Source organism: Dipodomys ordii, unplaced genomic scaffold (assembly GCF_000151885.1).
Source record: "Dipodomys ordii isolate 6190 unplaced genomic scaffold, Dord_2.0 Scaffold27, whole genome shotgun sequence".
Classification (NCBI taxonomy): Eukaryota; Metazoa; Chordata; class Mammalia; order Rodentia; family Heteromyidae; genus Dipodomys; species Dipodomys ordii.
Genome location: NW_012267243.1, coordinates 8852117 through 8870999, shown reverse-complemented (window position 1 = coordinate 8870999; position 18883 = coordinate 8852117). Strand labels below are relative to the sequence as shown.

General features: G+C 44.0%; 1 protein-coding gene across 1 annotated transcript in view; it reads right to left on the bottom strand.

The window, feature by feature from the left end:
• The window catches only part of Tnr (tenascin R), a 76588-nt gene extending 62172 nt beyond the window's left edge, over positions 1-14416 (bottom strand). The window contains exons 1-4 of the mRNA XM_013015610.1: positions 13896-14416; positions 11249-11725; positions 4445-4708; positions 1596-1711 (exon numbers count right to left, since the gene is read on the bottom strand). Of these exons, the coding sequence (XP_012871064.1) occupies positions 1596-1711; positions 4445-4708; positions 11249-11725; positions 13896-14394 (1356 nt within the window). The 5' untranslated portion in view covers positions 14395-14416. The remainder of the gene's footprint in view (positions 1-1595; positions 1712-4444; positions 4709-11248; positions 11726-13895) is intronic.
• Positions 14417-18883: the final 4467 nt, after the last annotated feature.

The window sequence follows — 18883 nt, the reverse complement described above, 5'->3', positions numbered from 1 at the left end:
TATGTGTGCTGTGGCTGGTCTTTATAAACTCAACAAAACTAAATGCAAAATGAGTGGTCATACTCTGGAAGCTCGAAGCTCTTTTGTAACTCCAGCAGTTCGTGGCTGTAAGAATTTTGGAGTAAAAGAATGGCAAACTCACAGTCTAGTTAGTCTCTTGTCATCAAGCTTGATGAATGACTGAAAAAATATTCTTGATGGTGAAGGATGAAGACGGAGGAGAGGAGAGTGGCGGAAGCTCTTACCCCGTGAGTGGTAATTAGGAAGAAAATCAGGAAAGTCAACAAATTCTGGAGAACTCCCACTACCAAGTGTCAAGTTAGAAACCATTTTAGGATTACTTAAATAAAATACTGCTTCAAAGAGCGGAGGGGAAGCCAGGAGCCAGTGGCTCACGCCTGTCATCCTAGCTACTCAGGCAGCTGAGATTGGAGGATCAAGGTTCAAAGCCAGCCAGGGCAGGAAAGTATCCATGATACTCTTATCTCCCATTAATCTCCAGAAAACTGCAAGTGGTGCTGTGGCTCAAGTGGTGGAGTGCTCCCCTTGAGCTGAAGAGCTGAGGGACAGCGCCCAGGCCCAGAGTTCAGGCCCCATGACTGACAAAAAAAAAAGAGTGGAGGGGAATCTTCACATATTTTAAAACCCACAGACTAAACAATTTTGTTTATATGAAATATTGCTTAACTAATAGGCTATTAACTGATTTTGAATAATTCAATAAAAAACCAAGGTGTTTTGAGTACTGTCTCTAGACTTGAAAGATTGGAACCACATACGTGACTTGGTACACATGCAAGAATGAAGTTGTGGGCTTCCTATGTGACTGACTCAATGCTTTTCAAGGACTCATTTTCCTCCTCCTCCTTCTCCTCCTCCTCCTCCTCCTTCTCCTCCTCCTCCTTCTCCTCCTCCTCCTCCTCCTCCTTCTTCTTCTTCTCCTCCTTCTCTTCTCCTTCTCCTCCTCCTCTTCCTCCTCCTCCTCCTCCTCCTTCTTCTTCTTCTCCTCCTTCTCTTCCTCCTCCTCCTCTACCTCCTCCTTCCTCCTCCTCCTCCTCCTCCACCACCACCTTCTTCTTCCTCTTCTTCTTTGCCAGTCATGGGGCTTGAACTCAGAACCTGGGCACGGTCCCTGAGCTTCTTTTACTCAAGGCTAGCACTCTACCCTTGAGCCACAGTGCCATTTCCAGCTTTTTCTGTTTATGTGGTACTGAGAAATGGAACCCAGGGCTTCATGCATGTTAGGCAAGCACTCCACTACTAAGCCACAGTCCCGGCGCAGGATCTGGTTTTCATATGAGCTGAAATCATGAGTCTCTGAGCCCTAGGGTTGTCTCATCAGGGAGCTGGAACTTGGAGGCTGCCTCCAACATCACCAGTCCCCACCGCCAGCTGCTATGTTGGGGTCACTCTTTTCAGTCAGTTCTCAGGCCTTTGAGAGGGAAGTATTTGACTGCCCAGAAACTCACAAAAGGCCCTTTTGTATCTTTAATGGCTTTGTAAAGAGATATTGAGCAGTGTCTCCCTTGCTTCCCCTGCTTTCAAGTTGGGGTTATGAATACATCAAATCAGGTGGCTAACAAGCCAAGTGTTACCTTTGGAATGAAGCTGATCTCCCACCCATCGAAGGAGAATGAGAAGGGCTCCCACTGCACTTCCACGGTGGTTTCTGTGATGGCCTTGAACTGTAGCCCTTGGGGCGTGGAGAGATCTGGAACACAGCAATGTGGGTGACAATGTCATGGACATCCCTGGCAGGGGCAGAGAGCGCCACCTAGTGCTGCCTTGTGAACTTCCTCCTCTGTGCTGTGGTTGTGGTCAAGTGTGGAGGACAATGTCCATCCTGCTAGGGACAGACAGAACTGGATCCCTGCTCTGGGGCCCTGGTACTCAGTCCTGAGGCGATGCATGAACGTATGTGCACGCTTAACAAATATAATACTTTTGCACTTCATAAAAATGTTAATGTTAAAATAAGGAAATCAGGCTTTTCTTTCAGTACCCATGGGGGTTAAATCTTGGCATTGAATAAAAGGCCTCTTACAGAGAACTCAAATATTGTCTTTAGAAGCTGTGTGGGAATTCTGGGAGGCTAACAGCATTGTTCTTATTTTACACACAGGAAAAAGGAGGTGCAAAGAAGGCAGGCTAATGGTGTGGGACAAGCCAACTTCTGGATAAAAATAGGATGCTTTTCCTGTATATTGAAAATGTTTTGCTTATCTCTAATCACTACATCTGGGATGGTCTCAATTTTCGGCTTCATCCACACAAGCAAAATAGAAGCATACATAAAGGACAATGGTAGATAGGAGACGTTTCCTTCTTGTTTCACATTCTCCACGTTTCCTTTTGTTTTTCCTCTATTAGTCTCCCTTCCTGTCCTCACTCACCTTTTCTTTATCTTCTCTCTTCCTCTTCCTCTTTTGTGCTCGCTCATCCCAACCTTCACCCCACCCCTCCAACCACACATACACATAACACATGCACAGGTTTAGTGAGGTGGATGTATGCGTGTCCTAATGAAGTTCCAATTACCAGCCCTGCAATAGGACAGCGTGACTTTTCTCAGTTCTCCAGGGAGCCTGCTCCCACTTTAGCTGTCTGTCATGGGCTATTCCCATTGGCGATCAGACAGATCCTTCTCCTTCCTATGTGGAGGTTTCTTCCTGGTCCTTGCTTGGAAGGAGGGGTTGATTCTGAAGCCACTTGAAGGCGTGTCAGGTGAGTTTACATGATTTTGTCCTTGTCACCTGGGAGCTTGTTTGGAGGGGGGGGGGATGCCCTGGCATAACAAGCCCCGGAGGAGATGGGAGCCTCATCAGTATGCTGCTGTGGATCAGAGTCCAGCGCCTCTAGGGGAGGAGGCCAGACATTTAGGGTGGTGACGCATTCCCAGCAAGGTGGGAAAAGCAGCCTCATCAACGTGGATATTTAAAACTAGTTCTCAGGCACCAGAGGAATTAAAACCAAATCAAACAAACAAGCAAATAAGGTCCAAATTTACACAGAGATCATTATAAGACACATTCACATTGCCAGCATTCAGAGGAGGAGTCCAATATTGTCACAAGACTTGGTCACCTGAAAAGCAATAGGACAAGAGGATTTCTGCAAATCCTGGGTCCTCTGCTAGTCCCTCTCTTACATTCAGTTCAAGTCCTCCTTCTCCTCCATGAAGCCCTGAAGGCCAATTCTTTGGACCTTGACTTTTTTCTGTTTCAGGATTCTTGTCGTATTTCTTACCCTAAAATACCTTGCTGTCATTTGAGACCTACATGTCTCAAATCTCTCATTCTTTGTGTTAAATTCCATGTGTGGACTCAGGGCCTTTTCTGAATTCTTAGAATTTATATTGTCATGGTTATACTTCTTGTTCCAGTCTCGGGCTAAAATCTCTATGGCATTCAGATGTCACTGTTTTCGATGTATTCTTTCTAGAATTTTATCAGATGCAGCCCCCTTTTTCTGTAAAAAGCTTCTCAGATAAGACACCCAAACATCGGTGTGCATGCAGGATTTGCAGCGTATTTGGATTGGCAAGGGCATAACACTGGAGAATTCTCTCACTGAAGTTTCTCAGCATTCAAAAAAATTCTAGAGTGGTACAGGCTCTTCCTAATGACTTAAAAATTCACAGGTATACAAAGAAAAGAGCAACACTACTTTCCTCCTCTTTCTAGTCTTAGCATATTCAGTGTTAATAACTGGTAATCAATATTTCACATTTTTTTTTCTCTTGATAAAATATACCCAACATAGATAGAAAAATTTCCCTGTTGTAAATGAAAAAATAAAAACTGTCTACTTTATATGGAGAATATTTTAGCTTGCTTGGATGACTTGTTTCTGTTCTTTCTGTCTTTCTCTGTCTCTCTATTGAATTTTTCTAAATTATGCTCTAGAGCCTCAACCAATGTTGAGGCTATCTATAGTAGACCATCAAGATATTTAACTAAACAAAAAGCCAGACAAATTTATGTCAACTCTTTATGAGAACTGTCAGCTATGGTTATACATAATTTTTTTCTCATTCTGCTATATACTTTCATCTGTAACATACTGTCTTTTTTAATTACACACTCTACTTCATATCTCCTAGTTTTGGGGTCCCTAACTAGATTCAAAGTCCATATAAGTCTCACACTTTACTTGATTTCTAATCAGAATTGAGTTTATAACGAGCCAGTGTTCAATAATTACTCTTTGTTCTTTTGGCTCTATAATTCATAAAAGCTGCCTGAATTTGGAAACTCTTTTAATAAGAAGTGCCTTTTCAATAAGGTACCCTTTTCTAAGTGGGTCACGTCTGAAGCCCTTGTCCTGAAGAGCAAGCAATTGCAGGCACCCTTGAAGAATGAAGAAAAGACACCACTATCATGAATGCCCATGATCTCATGTAGGAGAAAAGGGAGATGAAGTAGGATGGGGAAATGGTACGTACGGGTGGCCACCTTGGCAGTGATGGGAAGGCTGAGGATGTTGCTAATGACAGCGTAGACGCTGATGTTGTAGGTGAGACCTGGCTCCAGCTCTGTGATGGTGACACCACTCCAATCTCCAGGCACCCGCTGCTGGAGCTGGAGGCCCCCCAGGGCCGTCGGCTGGTAAGAGATCACATATTCCGTCACTGCCATCGGCCCGTCCCATTCCAGCTCAATGGACCTGTCGCTGATACCAGCCACTCGCAAGTCCTCTGGAGGGGCAACTACCAGGAGGCAATACACAGACAGCATGAGCTCAGAGGACAGCCTTGCCCAGCCAGGACTCAACATTCTCCCTCACATCTCTTTCCTTCTTCCATGGCTAGAGTTCTGCTGGGCTCAGGGCTTTGTGGTTCTTGCCTTTTCTGGGCTTAGTCTCCTAATCTCTAGAATGCCACGAGCGAGGGGTATGCTGGGGCTGCCTCCTTACTGTGAAAGCTGATTGGCAAATGAATTAGTGCATTTTAAAGAGACTTAAGTCTTTACGGTAATTTTTTTTTCTTCGTGATAACTCTCTGGTGAAAGCACTTCATAATTGTGTTCAGTGGCACTGCTGTTTCCAGCTTGATGTTAAGTGATGTCATGTTGGGACTTTGAAGTTGTCCAGACACAAACTATTTACACCATGGAAATTGGCAAATGGTCCAAATCAAAGCTCATCCCTGGTTATTTTGCAAACTATAAAAAGCCAAAATACTAAGTCTTACCTACCTTGGTCTAATGAAGACTTTTAGTAATTCTTTATTACAGCATTTCCTCTTTTAAAAAGAGGTCATTTGAGTTTTGAAGAAATAAAACGTGTTAAACTAATGTTCATTAGCTTTGACCTTGGAGATGACGATCAGGAAGCCTTCTTGAGAGCTTTTCTTTTTTCTCCTGTCTTACTTCTCAAATGCTACTCAGAGTTACCAAAGGTTAAACCACATTCAAACAGCCTTTCTGTGTATGGTTCCCTTGGGAAGGGAAAATTCACCAGTAGTGTGGGCACTGAATAATTGAACCTTTAAGACTAATTAGGAGGCTAACTACAGTGTGTCTGTAATTGGACCTGTTCGTACATTAAATCAAAGATCAGGGCAATATTTAAATGATCATAATTAACTTATACATGTATATGTAGTGGAAGCTTCATTTGGGTTTAAGAGTTGCCTTTGGTTTTGAATTTCTTCTCTGGGAAATCTGACCCTCTCACCTTTACAAATAAACAGGCCTAGGCTAGGCGCTTTTCACAGAATCTGGAGAGTGAAGAGTATCTACCTCCTTGTCTCACTCATCTATGAAACCTCAAATCCTCTGCAGAGGCAGAAGTGAGGAGTTTTTAATCCCAGATTCACAGGCGAGAAATGAGCAGCACATACTTGCAATGCTAGATATTTGCATTGATGTTTTTTGCCTCAAGCCAGTCATTGTCTAAATTCCCTCCTTTGTCTAGATTCCCTCCTTTGATTGAAAATGGCAAATATTAAATGAAACAAAAATTAAATTTACAGAAATTTACAAAACTAAAGAAGCATAAATGAAATTTGAATAATTAAACCCTCACATGCTATTGTCTACGATGGTATCATTTGTAATTCTGACATTATTAAAATTGTGAACTGCAGTAATAACGTGGCTGGTGTAATGAGTATAAAAGAATTCCTGGACCAAAGGAAGAAGAGCAGATTTATAAAACCTTCTAATATTTGGCACAATTATACTGAGCATTTATTGTGCACTGGGCATAGTGCTCCCCTCTTCAAGGTGGATTATCTCATTTTTTGACCTCCCACCAACATGACAGGCTAAGCATTATTATAACTCCTATTTTACAGATGAGGAAACTGGACCACACACAGAGAAAACACAAAAGCTAGCACTTGAACCCAGGCAGAACAACTCTAAAGCCTTTTAGCTAATGTACAAAGATTCCAGTTATACTCATATATAACATTTTATAGTCAGCCATGTCCACTATATAGAATTAAAAAAAATCCTTTCAAAGAAGTCCTAGGTGGTAATTTGAGCTGACAGAATTATCTCAACTTTACAAAAAAGGAAACTCAGGCTCATGTTGAGGAATGTACCAAAAGTTAGGGAATTGGGCCATAACAGAACTGGTTTTCATCTGGGTGCTGGTAGCTCGTATCTGTAAATCCTAGCTACTCAAGGGGGCTGAGATCTGAGGATTGTGTGTGGTTTGAAGCCAGCCCAGGCAGAAAGTCTGTGAGACTCTTTACCTCCAATTAATCACAGAAAAAGCCAGAAGTGGCATTTTGGTTCAAGTGGTAGAGTGCTAGCCTTGAGTCCAAAGAGGCTCAGGGACAGCACCCAAGCTCTGACTTCAAGCCCCATGACTGACAAAAAGAAAAAAAAATGAACTGGTTTCAAACCCAAATTGTCTATGTCTAGAGTTCTTACTCTTACAATTTGCAAAGCAAGTTACACATCTCATTTGATGTCTTCTTTAATTTTATTTGTACACAGCCTTTCCAAGAAAACAACATCAGGAATACTTCAGAAGATCTTACAGGGTGACCTCTCTAGCCTGGTGCTCATTCTCAGAGCTAAGACTACTCCATTACAAAAACCTTTCTAGTGTCTGTCTCTTGTGAATGAACACATGGCCCCTGAGTTTCCTGGGCAGTTCTGTCACAGTGATGGCAAAGGGGCCCTCCCAAATCCTTAGTCATCAAGTCTTGGGGCTTGTGGTACCTGCTCTAAGAATATCCTTTTTTGATTCTTTCTTGCAGAAAAGAGAGCTAGTAAAAGCAGTGCAGTGTGATCTAAGCAGGACATATTAGCAGTCTAAGGTGAAAATGCAGTGCAGATGAAGTTTTTATCTTGACAACTTAGCCTGAGGCTCGAGCTGGTGGTGAACACTGCTTTGGCGACGGATGGAGAAAGCAGCAGCCGAGTCATTTGTGAGCAGTAGCCCAATGGAGACCATCACCACTCACCACGTAAGTTAGCAGTAGTGTGCACATTGGCTTCCAGTAATCATTATCAACTGAAATGATATTGAACTATAAAGCAAACCATAAAAGAGATGGATGCCGTGGCTCACTGCATTTATGGAGGGGAAAAAACATTCTTAATCTGATTTTCTTTGGAACTCCAGGTTTGAAACTTGGGGAAGAATAAGCTGCTAAAAAGGAAGACCCTGTAGCTGGAAGAAAGTGGCCATACTGTTTGCTTTTTAAGTCTTGTGTCGCTATTGCCTTTATGGGGAAAGAGCAGGGGAACTTATTCCATGCTGTGGTTTGTTTCCAAGAGTGAGTGGTTTGAGGTTCCAAAGGTCAAGGCTGGCTGCAGTCCTGATACAAGCAGACGATGACCTTGACGCATCTCCTCAAGTCTGACTGCAGTTCAAGGAACAGCTTTCTGAATTGTTTCCAAACCCTGCTCTGGGGGTTCCTTTGTCCCGATGACTCAGGATCTCACCGGCCAGCTCCCGCATCAACCTCACCGCTGAGACCAGATATGGACAGAGCTCTCCTTATGCTTCTTCACCCAGGTATAAGTACCTCATTTCTCCTTATTTGACAGGGCTCAGAGTTTACATCAGAAGGCTACTTCTTTGTGAAGGAGGCTTTACCATTTGATTTCTCAGTTCTGTTCAACTTAGCATCTTGAAGAGGATTAAAGACTGCTAAAACTTGGGTGGGTTACCAGCGTTCTCATTTGTACTCTGCCCTTAATGAGCTATTTAACGCTGGGAAAATCTCTCTGGCCTTGTGAACTGCTGCTTTTTAAATCTGTAAAATCAGAAGTAACTTTTTTCTAAGGCTTTTTTTTTTTTTTTTTTTTTACCAGTCCTGGGGCTTGAACTCTGGACCTGGGCACTGTCCCTGAGCTTTTTTTGCTTAAGGCTAGCACTCTACCACTTGAGCCTTAGCACCACTTCTGGCTTTTTTCAGTGTAGGTGGTACTGAGGAATCGAACCCAGGGCTTCCTACATACTAGGTAAGCACTCTACCACTGAGCCACATTCCCAGCCCGCTAAGGCTTGTTTTAAGTGTTCACATTTATGAGTTATTTTTTCCCCACTTTAGCTTGGATGGGCCGAGGATGGAAGCAGAAAGCTTGACATTTTTGTCCCCTGGCCTAGTGTGAGCAAAGATCAAGGGTAGGAGTCAAATGTAGTTGACTTGCTGTCTCAGGTGCATTCAAGTGCTGTGGCTAAGAAATCCATGTAACAGACAGCTCTTTCTTCTGCCCTTGCCAAAGAGCAAATGATGACCTATAGAGAAGTCCACTTTGTGGCCCTCCATGTTATTACTTTCCTTACCCTTCATCCCCACCCTGTATTCCTGGGGGCATTGGGAGCAGAAGTGTTGTCTTGTGTGCACCTGGCCAGAAATGCCAAACAGCAGGTAAACAGCCTTTTCTGCTACAGCCTCTTCAGGAAGAGCAAGCAAGCAGAGTAGCACTTTAGATAATGACCCAGATAACTTTGTAGAAGAGACCTCTGGCATTTGGCTTTAAAGGCAGGCATTAAGAAAGTACTTCCTGTAATGAGAGATGGCTCCTGGGTTGCCATAGAAACAAATGGAGATTATGCAACTATCCTCCTTCACATACTTTGGGAACCAGGAAAGTAAGTTATCTGGGACCGCAGAAGTCTCCCTCAAGCAACACAGACATAATGTGTTGGTGGTAACATGTGTGCATTGTTTGGACTGGATCCGGTTATAGTTAGACTGGCAGCTGCTGGGTCTTTCCCGATGAGACCAGGAGAGTTTATCACTAGTTCGGTTTGGACCCTGCATGGGATCAATATTTTCTTTGCCAATGGAACCATCCCTGTGAAAAGAGGTCAAGAGCATGACCCCCATGCAGGCCTGGGAACATTGAGTCTATTAAGAAGCATACGTGCTATGCGAGAGCATCAACATAGATATGATCCAAGCTGACCCTTCGCGTCCTCTGAACGGGGCCTCATGGAACCTCAGGCTCTGAGGGGGAACAAGGTTTGGTTTCAGACTTGTTTCCCTGCAGTGACTACCTGGTGGCTTTGAATTCAGAAACAATGGGTCTTAACTTTGGCTTGACTTTTGCTTTGGTACAACTGGTATAATGACTATATTTTTGGAAAGGTATTCTAATTCAAGAAGCAAAACTGAGAGACTAAATGAAAAAAGTGAATATAGAAAACAATTTAATATAAGAAAAAAAACCATGAAAACATTTTTTCCAAAGGAGTGGATTATTGTTTTGTTTTGTTTTAATTTCATTATTGCCATTGATCTTTTAAAATAGGTTAATTTAAATCTGTATGTACAGGATGCCAGAAAACAGAAGACTGGTAAAGCTGGCTTTCCAGATTTCTACGTTAGAAGATTCCTAGTTTTGCACAATTAAAATATTTAACATTGATTATTGGTTGTTATTTCTTCCTTTAAAAGTTCCCTGGGGGCATTCTGAAGTTTAAATTCATCTATACCTTTTAAAGCACAAATGTATCAGCAATGTTCACTGACTTAGAAGAGAATACGAAGGAATGAAATAACAAAATTTGTTTTCATGTGGGATGAAAAAAACTAGCCTTAGTGTACTCTTTCGCTTGCTCTCTCTGTTTCTCTGACACTGTCTCTCTCTCTCCCTCTCTCTCACTGTTAGTGTGCCATTATAGGACACCACTGCTCTATCAGTTTCAATGCTGTGGACGACATATGAAGTCAGTTCCTGTTTACACCACAATCACAGGGAACAAAATGAGTCACATCCTTTTAGTGTTCTATATTAACTGTTAGATTGTTAATGGACGCTTAATGGTTTTAGCATTTCATTCTTGTTTGCATTTAATTCCTTGCCTATAAATGCTTTCCAGCTGTGGACACTAAGATAATTTCATAAATTAATAGCACCTTGCGATCTGTAAACTCCAAGCTAAGCAGAGAGCCTTGGAGACTAACTATCATCCCTCAAGTACCAATGATAGAAGGAGGTGTCCCTGGTGGAACTCTTGGAATCCCTGTGAGTGAGAGAATAGTTTTCCCTCAGGTGGTCCCAAGACCTCACTCTCTAGTTTGGATATGCTAAATACACACACATATACACACACACATATATAATGTATAGATAGATAGTCTTCAAGTGGTTTTACCATGGGGTTTCAAGTCAATCTATCAGTTTCCAAGTGTAATGCATCTTAATCAGTGTCACCCCTTCCATCTGGGTATGGTTTGAGCACTTCCCTGGGGCTTTGTGAGTTATTAAGAGACTGAACATTGACCTGCCTTGTGTTTCGAGGTGGAGTCTTTGGGAATTAATCAGGATTCAATGAAATCATGAGGTGAATGGAATACGATTGATATGGAATCTACGACTGAGTCCCGGTGGATTTATGGGAAGGAGAGGAGACACGCTTCTCTGTCTCTTGTCTGATGATTCCCTGCTCTGTCCTAAGGCTGTCAAGCAGAGGGCTGTGACGGGATGTGGCTCCTTGACCTGGGCTTCCAGCACGGTGAGCCAAATCAAACCTTTTCCCTTTATGACTCAGTCTGGTTTTTGTGTTACTGGCAACTGGAGATAGACTCATCACCCACTTACGTCCACCTCAAGGGTAGAAGAGACTTGTCACCTTTCTTATCACTGCCTTTGGTGCAGCTCTCAGCTGACCTTTTCTGATGCCCCTGTACATCCCCCCAGCCAACTGTCTTGGAAAGCAAAGGAAGACCCCATTGGGGATGATGTTGCTTAAAATTGACCCCCCCTCCTCCCCTCTCCCCCCAGTAACTGGAGAAACCCCGTGTGTGGGACTTGTCAGATCCCCTTCCTACCTGCAGAGCAGTCAGGACCTTCATAGCCCTCCTCACAGAGACAGAGCCCCTCCTGGCAGTGTCCTCGCCCGCTGCAGGCATTCAGACACCGCCGCTGCCCACAGTCATGGCCAGCATAGCCCTCCTGGCACAGGCAGGTGCCATTAGCACATCTCCCCTTTCCCGAACAGTCTCCGGGGCACCTGAGCTCCCTGCAGTCCTCGCCGGTGTAGGGCTCTTCACAAACACACTCCCCGTCCACACAGAGCCCCCGGGCACTGCAGTCCGTGGGACACCGGAGCTCCGAGCAGTCGTCACCACTGTATTCGCTGTCACAGATGCACTGGCCATCAACACACACCCCCCGACTGGAGCAGCCCAGCGGGCAGTAGGGCTCGGAGCAATTCTTGCCAACCCAGCCTTCATCACAGATGCAGCCACAGGACTCCAAGCTAAAGTTGCCATGACCACTGCAGTGAGGAATATAGTCCAGTTGTCCTGGAATGGTAGAGAATAAGGTCAGTGGATGCTAGGGAGGGGGCAGGGCAGAAGCCTCCCCTTAGCCTCTGAGCGGGTGTGTGTGTGTGAGACTGACAGTACAGTTGAACATAGGTTGTCACGGGTTTGAGCTAATAAATAGGCTCACCCAGTCTGAGGGCAGAGAGGGGAGAGATCGGATCCCTCGTCTTCCAAGAGCTTGCCTTTAGCATGTCTTAGGCTAGATTCCCCAGACATAGTCCTGAAAGGAAGACTCGGGTAAAAGTGACTGAGAAGGTGTTCCTAGGACACGCTGGCAGTTGGGAGGGGAGATAAGGAAGGAAGTCACCCAAGTCAGGTTGCTTATCAAGCGAAGTCCCATTCAGAGTGCCTTGGATTTCATCCTGCAGGGTGCTTGGAATCAGCACGGATCCAACTTCCTCATGGGCCAAGGGCATGTGGGATCCAGTGCCATTTTCCTCTCACTGGGCAGGCCAAAGAGCTCAGTCTAAGGACAGTCTTCTGGGAAAGAGGTGTTGGCATCAGAGGGGGTGTAGGTCGGCTCTGGGTCAGAGAGGCAGAGAAAGGCAGTACGTGCTACAAACCAGTCCTTTCTCCTCTTTTGCCTGCCACCAATGAGTGTTGATTCATCAACACTCAATACCAAGGTTACTTCAGAGGCTTCCGGAAAGCTCCATCAAGGTTATTGTTTGCTGTGGTCCCTCCGAGTTTCGACGTGTGTCTCCCCCCAGCTCTAACGGCAGCAGTGTCGCTGCAGCGGTTAATTTATCTGTCTAAACAAACTTGCTAAACAAACACACACTGAATACTTGCTCAGCATCCTTCTTCCTCCTTGGCCCTGAGAAGGTGAAGTTTAAATAAGTTCTGTCTGGTAAATTTTACTGCTCCTGCAGCACTCATGGCCTGAAAAGACACAACTCCACCCTTGCTGCAGAAAGCTCATCCTCGGAGATATTTCCCCCATTTTCCAGGGATCCTAGTGGGAGGTTTGTTAAAAAGACCACTTCCAGAAACCACCCTGCCTTCCTGAGCAGCAGGGAGACCCCGTCCAGAGAAATCTAGGATTTTCTCCTGCTTTCTAGCTCCATTGAAAAGACTAAGAAGTAACTGTCAGGTGACACTCAGGGAGACCAGACTTCTAGACCTCCTTCTCTCAGCTTCAGTTTGCTTGTGTACAAACTGAGAAAAAACCCGATTATTTAACAACTTCCCTTCATTTTGCTGTGATGGAGGAAGACCAGGGCTGATATCACTTCGGAGTTGTGGGCCATTCAGCCTCCGTTGAAACTTCATTCAGAGGAAGCCTTCACCCTACAGAGTGAACACTTGCATCCAAAATAATATGGTGGATGCTTGTTCTGATTTAAAAAGCCAATAAGCAAAAACCCTGAACTTCCTCGATCTAAGGGATCTGTCACAAGTAAGGAAGCCATAGATCAGATCTGAAGTCAGGAGCGGGGTTCTGAAGACTTAATCCTATCTTTCAGAGAGGTAGTGACAGTAACTCATATGTGTTACTAGTCAGGGGGTATACAAAGTTAGAAGACAGTGCTGGGAAGGCAGGGTGAACTCTAAGTACAAGGGTAGTTTTATGTGAATGTGTGTTTGAGTGTCCATGCACGAACATATGCATAAGTTTCTGAAGAGGACAGAGGATAAAACTTCCATCTTGCTGAAGAAGACAGACACAGGTCCTTGGAGATCTTAACAGTCACCATTTATTCGGATGGGCAAAAGGCTGTCTAAGGGCCAACAGAGTGCTTGTGTTCTCTCCTCTCTCAGGTTAACATGAGTAGATATCAGTGCAGCAGTCTGTAAAACCCAAAGATGAATGGAGACAGACATCGAATTCCCTGCTTGCCATCGACGTTGCCGTGCTGAACCGATGTACCATTACCTGACTCATCCCCGGCAAATCAGGTTAATGTATTTCAAACTGGCTAAGCAGGGTAAAGCATCCCTGAGCAGAATCCCCAGGGAAGGACTGCATTTAGATGATACAGACACCTTCACTGAGGAAGAAAGAGCTGCAGACTGGGCCACATTCCCCCCCCCCCCGCCCCCACCTTGGGCTTGTAAAGAGATGCTAGGTTTTGCTCCCTGGGATTCCTTCTTCCTCTCTCCTCAACCCTCTCCTTCCCACCTGGGTGGTGAGCTCCCTGGACTCTACCTGTGGCAGCACTCTCCGAGCAGCAGTTGGCGTTACACTGGTCCCGCAGCAGTGACACCTCCCTCTCCAGCATCTCGATCCGGCTCAGCAGCTCCTGTAGCACCTGGACTGAGCTGGCACACGGGCAGGCCTTTTTGGGGAGGTTGATCTTGTGGGTGAAGGTGACCTGGCTCTCGTGGTCTGAGGTCTGGCCTGTGTACTCTGCCAGAGTCTCGTCTTCGGCACTCACCTCCTGCTCAGCGGATGCCTCCAGCCCCGAGGAGCAGAGGCTCTCCAGGGGCACGTTAATATTGTACACATGGTTGAAGACCATGGGCTGCTCTTTGCTGGTGGTGTTGTAATTGGAAACGCCTCCTTCTTCCTCTCCTCTCTGTCTCTGGACCCTTTCTGTGGTCACCTCCAGCTGACACTCTGAGGGCTTAAGCATGGAGCCCAGAAGGATCAGGTTGACACCAATGAGCATGTTCTTCAGGACCACCGTTTCCCCATCTGCTCCCATCCTCTCAGCCAGAGCCACGTTCAAAAGCAGCCTGCAGGACACAGTGTGGAGTGGTGGGACTCTGCGAGAGAAATCAAGGGTTGAGACATCCTATGAGATCTGTGCTTTGACACAAGCCTCTCTCCAACCCTACAAAACGAAAGCATAGGTAGAAAAAGATTCTCCAGGGCCCCATTGGGAAGGGGCAATGGCTGCCAAGGATAGAAAGTTCCAAGATTTTGCTCTAGAGGAATGAATCATGGCGAACGGATACTGCTTCTGCATAAGGCCATTTTGGCCATGAGTCTATTCAACGTGGTGGGCAGAGTCTCTAATGGGCTGGGAGTGGGTCTCTGTGGATAGTCTACTCCTTTGAAGAGAGCTCTGGGCTTCTGTTCACTTCTGAATTGGGACGAAGGGGATGATGGAGTCTTAAATGTTCTTTTCTCTATCCCCAGCTATTTATTATGAAGGGGCCCCATCAACCACTTAAAATAGCTTGTTCATTAACTCCTTTAAGCTCATCTATCTAGTGCAGCTTGACTTTAGAATAACCGACCGGCTAAATAATATAGTTCCAGGTAATTGTGACTGTTAATTATCCTTGGGTACATTTGTGATTAGCTAGGACAGTGTGAGCTGAACTTTGTTCTAATCTTCTCATTAGTACAGTTCCAGTGCTCTGTGGCTGCAGGGTGCCTTTCTTCGGAGTTTCTGTTTAAATTGCTAAAATAATGAATTAGCTCCTCTGTTGGTTACCTAGTCACCAAGAACCATGGCGAATAATAAATCCATAGTAATTAAAATTAGTTTCTATAAAAGTTACATTTCCTTTTAATTCCCCATATAAAAGAGAAACTTAGACACTTTGGTTTTGAAGGTAAAGTTTGAGCAACTTAGAAAATTAAGGACTAAGGAACCAAACAAGAGCAATTGTAAGCCAATGGAAGCCAAGAGAGGTTGAGATTTGAAGGTAGGCTCGATCCTCAAACTGATGTTCTTACCTACTATGCTCCAAGGGTGTTTATTTTTTTTCCCTGTCTTTGATGGAAATTGTGTATATTCTGGGCTTTTCTCAGGAACACTGAGATTAGAAAACTTGTTGGGCCCAATGTTCTTTCTTCCATGACACACTTTTCTCTTGTCCTTTCCCTCACCCATCTCTCCAAAATACAGGCAGAATTAACCCCCAACTCCTCCATGCGCCCCCTTCCTATAGCAGTTACTGTGGACTTCCTGAGCCTGCTTCTCTCCACTTGGGCTACTAAATGGATTGGGTCAATGTCTTATCTTCCACATAGGTATAGTAACTGTGTGTCTAGGACAGTGACAGTGCTTCGGACATTGTTGTTGACTGGATGGATGGGCAGATGCATAAAAGGACAAATAAGCAGATGAATTATAATGAGTGCTCAATGAGCCAAAGGTTGAATCCTTCTCCAACTCATTTACTCCCTCTCCATTAGCCATGGCTATTCACTGTTCCTTTCAATTTCATCTCTGGACTATGTCTAAGGCTGATTGAATTAGGAGTAACTTAAATGAATGACTAGCATGAAAACCAGGCCTTATTATTCAGATATTACATTATATGTTGGACTCAGGTCTGTTCCTGTTTCCAATATGCAGAGGAACAGAGAAGATCAGAGCTGTTGAGACCATGGGCTCCAGAGCTATATTTCCTAGACTCAACCTTCAGTGTCTTCACTTTCTAGCTATGTGAAGATCACTTAATCTCACCAGGTTTCAGTTCCCTATCTATAAAATAGAGATAACAGTGACACTTATTTTGTAAAAAAGGAGTGATGATTGAGTTATTATCTGTATAATATTTACCTAGTATCTTTCATTAACTACAATAAATGTGGTTAATTATTCTGGTTCAGCTGTTCAAGACTACCATGTGAAATGTCTTATCTGCTAGTGGATACCAGCAAATCCCAATCCTTAGCATGCCCTTGAATAAAGATGAGTGAGGTCCTTAGAATGCTATGGAGATGGAGATCCATTGGTCCTATCTGATAAGGTTAATCTACCCTGGGGATTGGTGGATTGACGTGTCTGAACCAAAGTATAATGGTAAGCTCATCCCAAGACCTTTCTCATCTGAGGCTTTGCACGTCATCCCATTTTTGAGATGTTACTTCTGCCTTAATGTCACTGAAAGCATCCCAAGAGTGGCCGTATAGTCAGCCTTTCACACACACAAAAAGGAATGTCTATATCTCTCTCACTGAATTAAAATGTTTTTCTCAACCCTGTTGATATTTTCCAATCCCTGTTGGTATTGTTGAAGAGCTTTTCTTTCCTTATGGACATTATAAAATCATCACACAATATTTGGTAACATTTCATGTAGATTTTTACACAGAATGAATGACCAACAAATAGGTCTCAAAATAAATGGTAGAAATGTGAAGGGAGACAAGGGACAGGAAAATGAAGGGGAAAATGCTGGCCCTACACTTTGGTCCCAAACCAGAACCCTGAATCTCTGGAGACAGAGAAAGGTCTATAATTTTAGATATGAGAAATACTAAAGATTTTAATCAATAACTAAATGTACCATGAGTCAGTAAACAATTATTTGAGTTTCTTATTTCAACTTAAGCTTTATAAATCTGAATATAAAAAGGATAAACAAAGGGTTGTTACACAGATAATTTGTTATTTCTGAGTAGCTCGTAGCTTGCAAGTGCTTGAAATCTCTTCTTATGGAAAGCAGGGAATTACCATTTTGGTCCAGGGATATGAAGATTTCAGAAGCATCTTCATTCCTTTGTTAATAGTTCATTTGATAGGTATTTATTGAGAATCTTCTATCTATCATCATGCCCTTTTTGATAGAAATTACATTCACCCGGGTGGAATGTGGTAGGGTAAAAGGTAAAGTGGACAAAATAAATACCAAAAATACTTGACTTTAATGCACATTATATGATATTTACTATATTACCCCGCTGCATATGTCTCTGTGTGTTTGTATCAGGAATGGATAACTTCTGTGGAGAAAAAGAAGAGAAAAGAGAGCAGAGGAGTTAACAGGGCAAGGGGTCACGGTGGTATGAGAGAGGCTGGGAAAGGCTTCTCTGATAGATGACAGCTAAGCAGAGATCTGTCAGAAGAGGGACAATGAGCCCAGCAAATGTCAGGGCATGAGCATCCCAGCCACGGAGAACAGCACATGTAGGGTCTCTGAAGCAGGAGCAGGCCTGGGGAGCCTGAGCAGCAGCACAGCAGGGGCCAGGTGAGGAGATGAAGTCAGACTGTTGGGGCCCAGGTCCTAAGGAGCCCTGCACACCACTGACAGCATCTTTTGGATGTTACGGTCACTGTACTCAAATTGCACCAGCATGTTAAATATTGATAATAACCTACTCCTGGACCTTGAGAAATTCAAAAAGGAGATAAAAATGCAAGGGATAATGACCAGGGCTGACAAGACATGAACTGTCCAGAGAGGGCTAGAGGAGCTGCAAGTTACTTGGTGTTGCTGAAGCAAAGCAGCAGGGAAAGTCACAAAGAAGGTAGGGTAGCCGTGAGTGCAGATGGCCAAGCATTTCTGGCCTGGTCCCTAGGCGTACAGTAAGAGCACATTGTCCAGCTTCCTTTTGGTCAGGTGAGACCCTATCACTCGTTCTGACTAATGAGCAGTGAAGGGAAGTGATGTGTATCCCCTCCCTGCTGGTCCATTTAATTGGCCACCTGCCAAAGCTTTCCTCCCTCCCATGGGGACTTGGCTCCGCTCAAGGTGGGGACTGCTGTGTCTCTCTGTGTCTCTGAGTAGCTGTAGTACACAGAGTCTCCCTGCTGAGTCAGGGAGAATGCAAAATGGGAGAGATTAATAATCCTTTGGCTTTTGAAGTGCAGATTTGGGGGTAGCTTTATCACTATAGAATAATCTAGCCTATTAGGAGATAAAATAGAAATTGATCTTAATGGATTATTCTTTAAGACAGTACAAGTTCATTTTACATGGAAGAGATGGCATTTGCTACGACTCTGACATGTACAAGAACATGGCTTGTTCAGTGAATCTAATTTTTTGAAGCACTGTCAAATGCTAAGTGTTTAGGTCCTTATCTAGCAAAGGTCTCACAGACATAGCTTCCATCAAGTAGGAGAAGTATACAAGGAAAGAGATCGTGACCCATTGTAAAGAATAGCTTTTCTAGTAGTGAACGCTCCATGGTGTGATGACAGGTAATGAGTACTGGTCACTGAAGGAGTTCAGACACATGCTGAAATTCTACATAGTGAGAATGCCCATGAGGGTTTGTCAAGCGTTAGAGGAGATGAATAGGCCCAAAATGAATATTTTTTTTTTAAATTTTTTATTGTAAAGATACTATACAGAGGGTTACAGTTACATGAGTGAGGTAATGAATACACTTCCTCTTGAACATTGTTAGCCCCTCCATTGTTTTCCCCCTACCATCCCCTCCCTCCCTCCCTTCCCCGAAGTTCTTTTTTTTTCTTGATTGTGATTAAGTGATTACATAATTTCTAA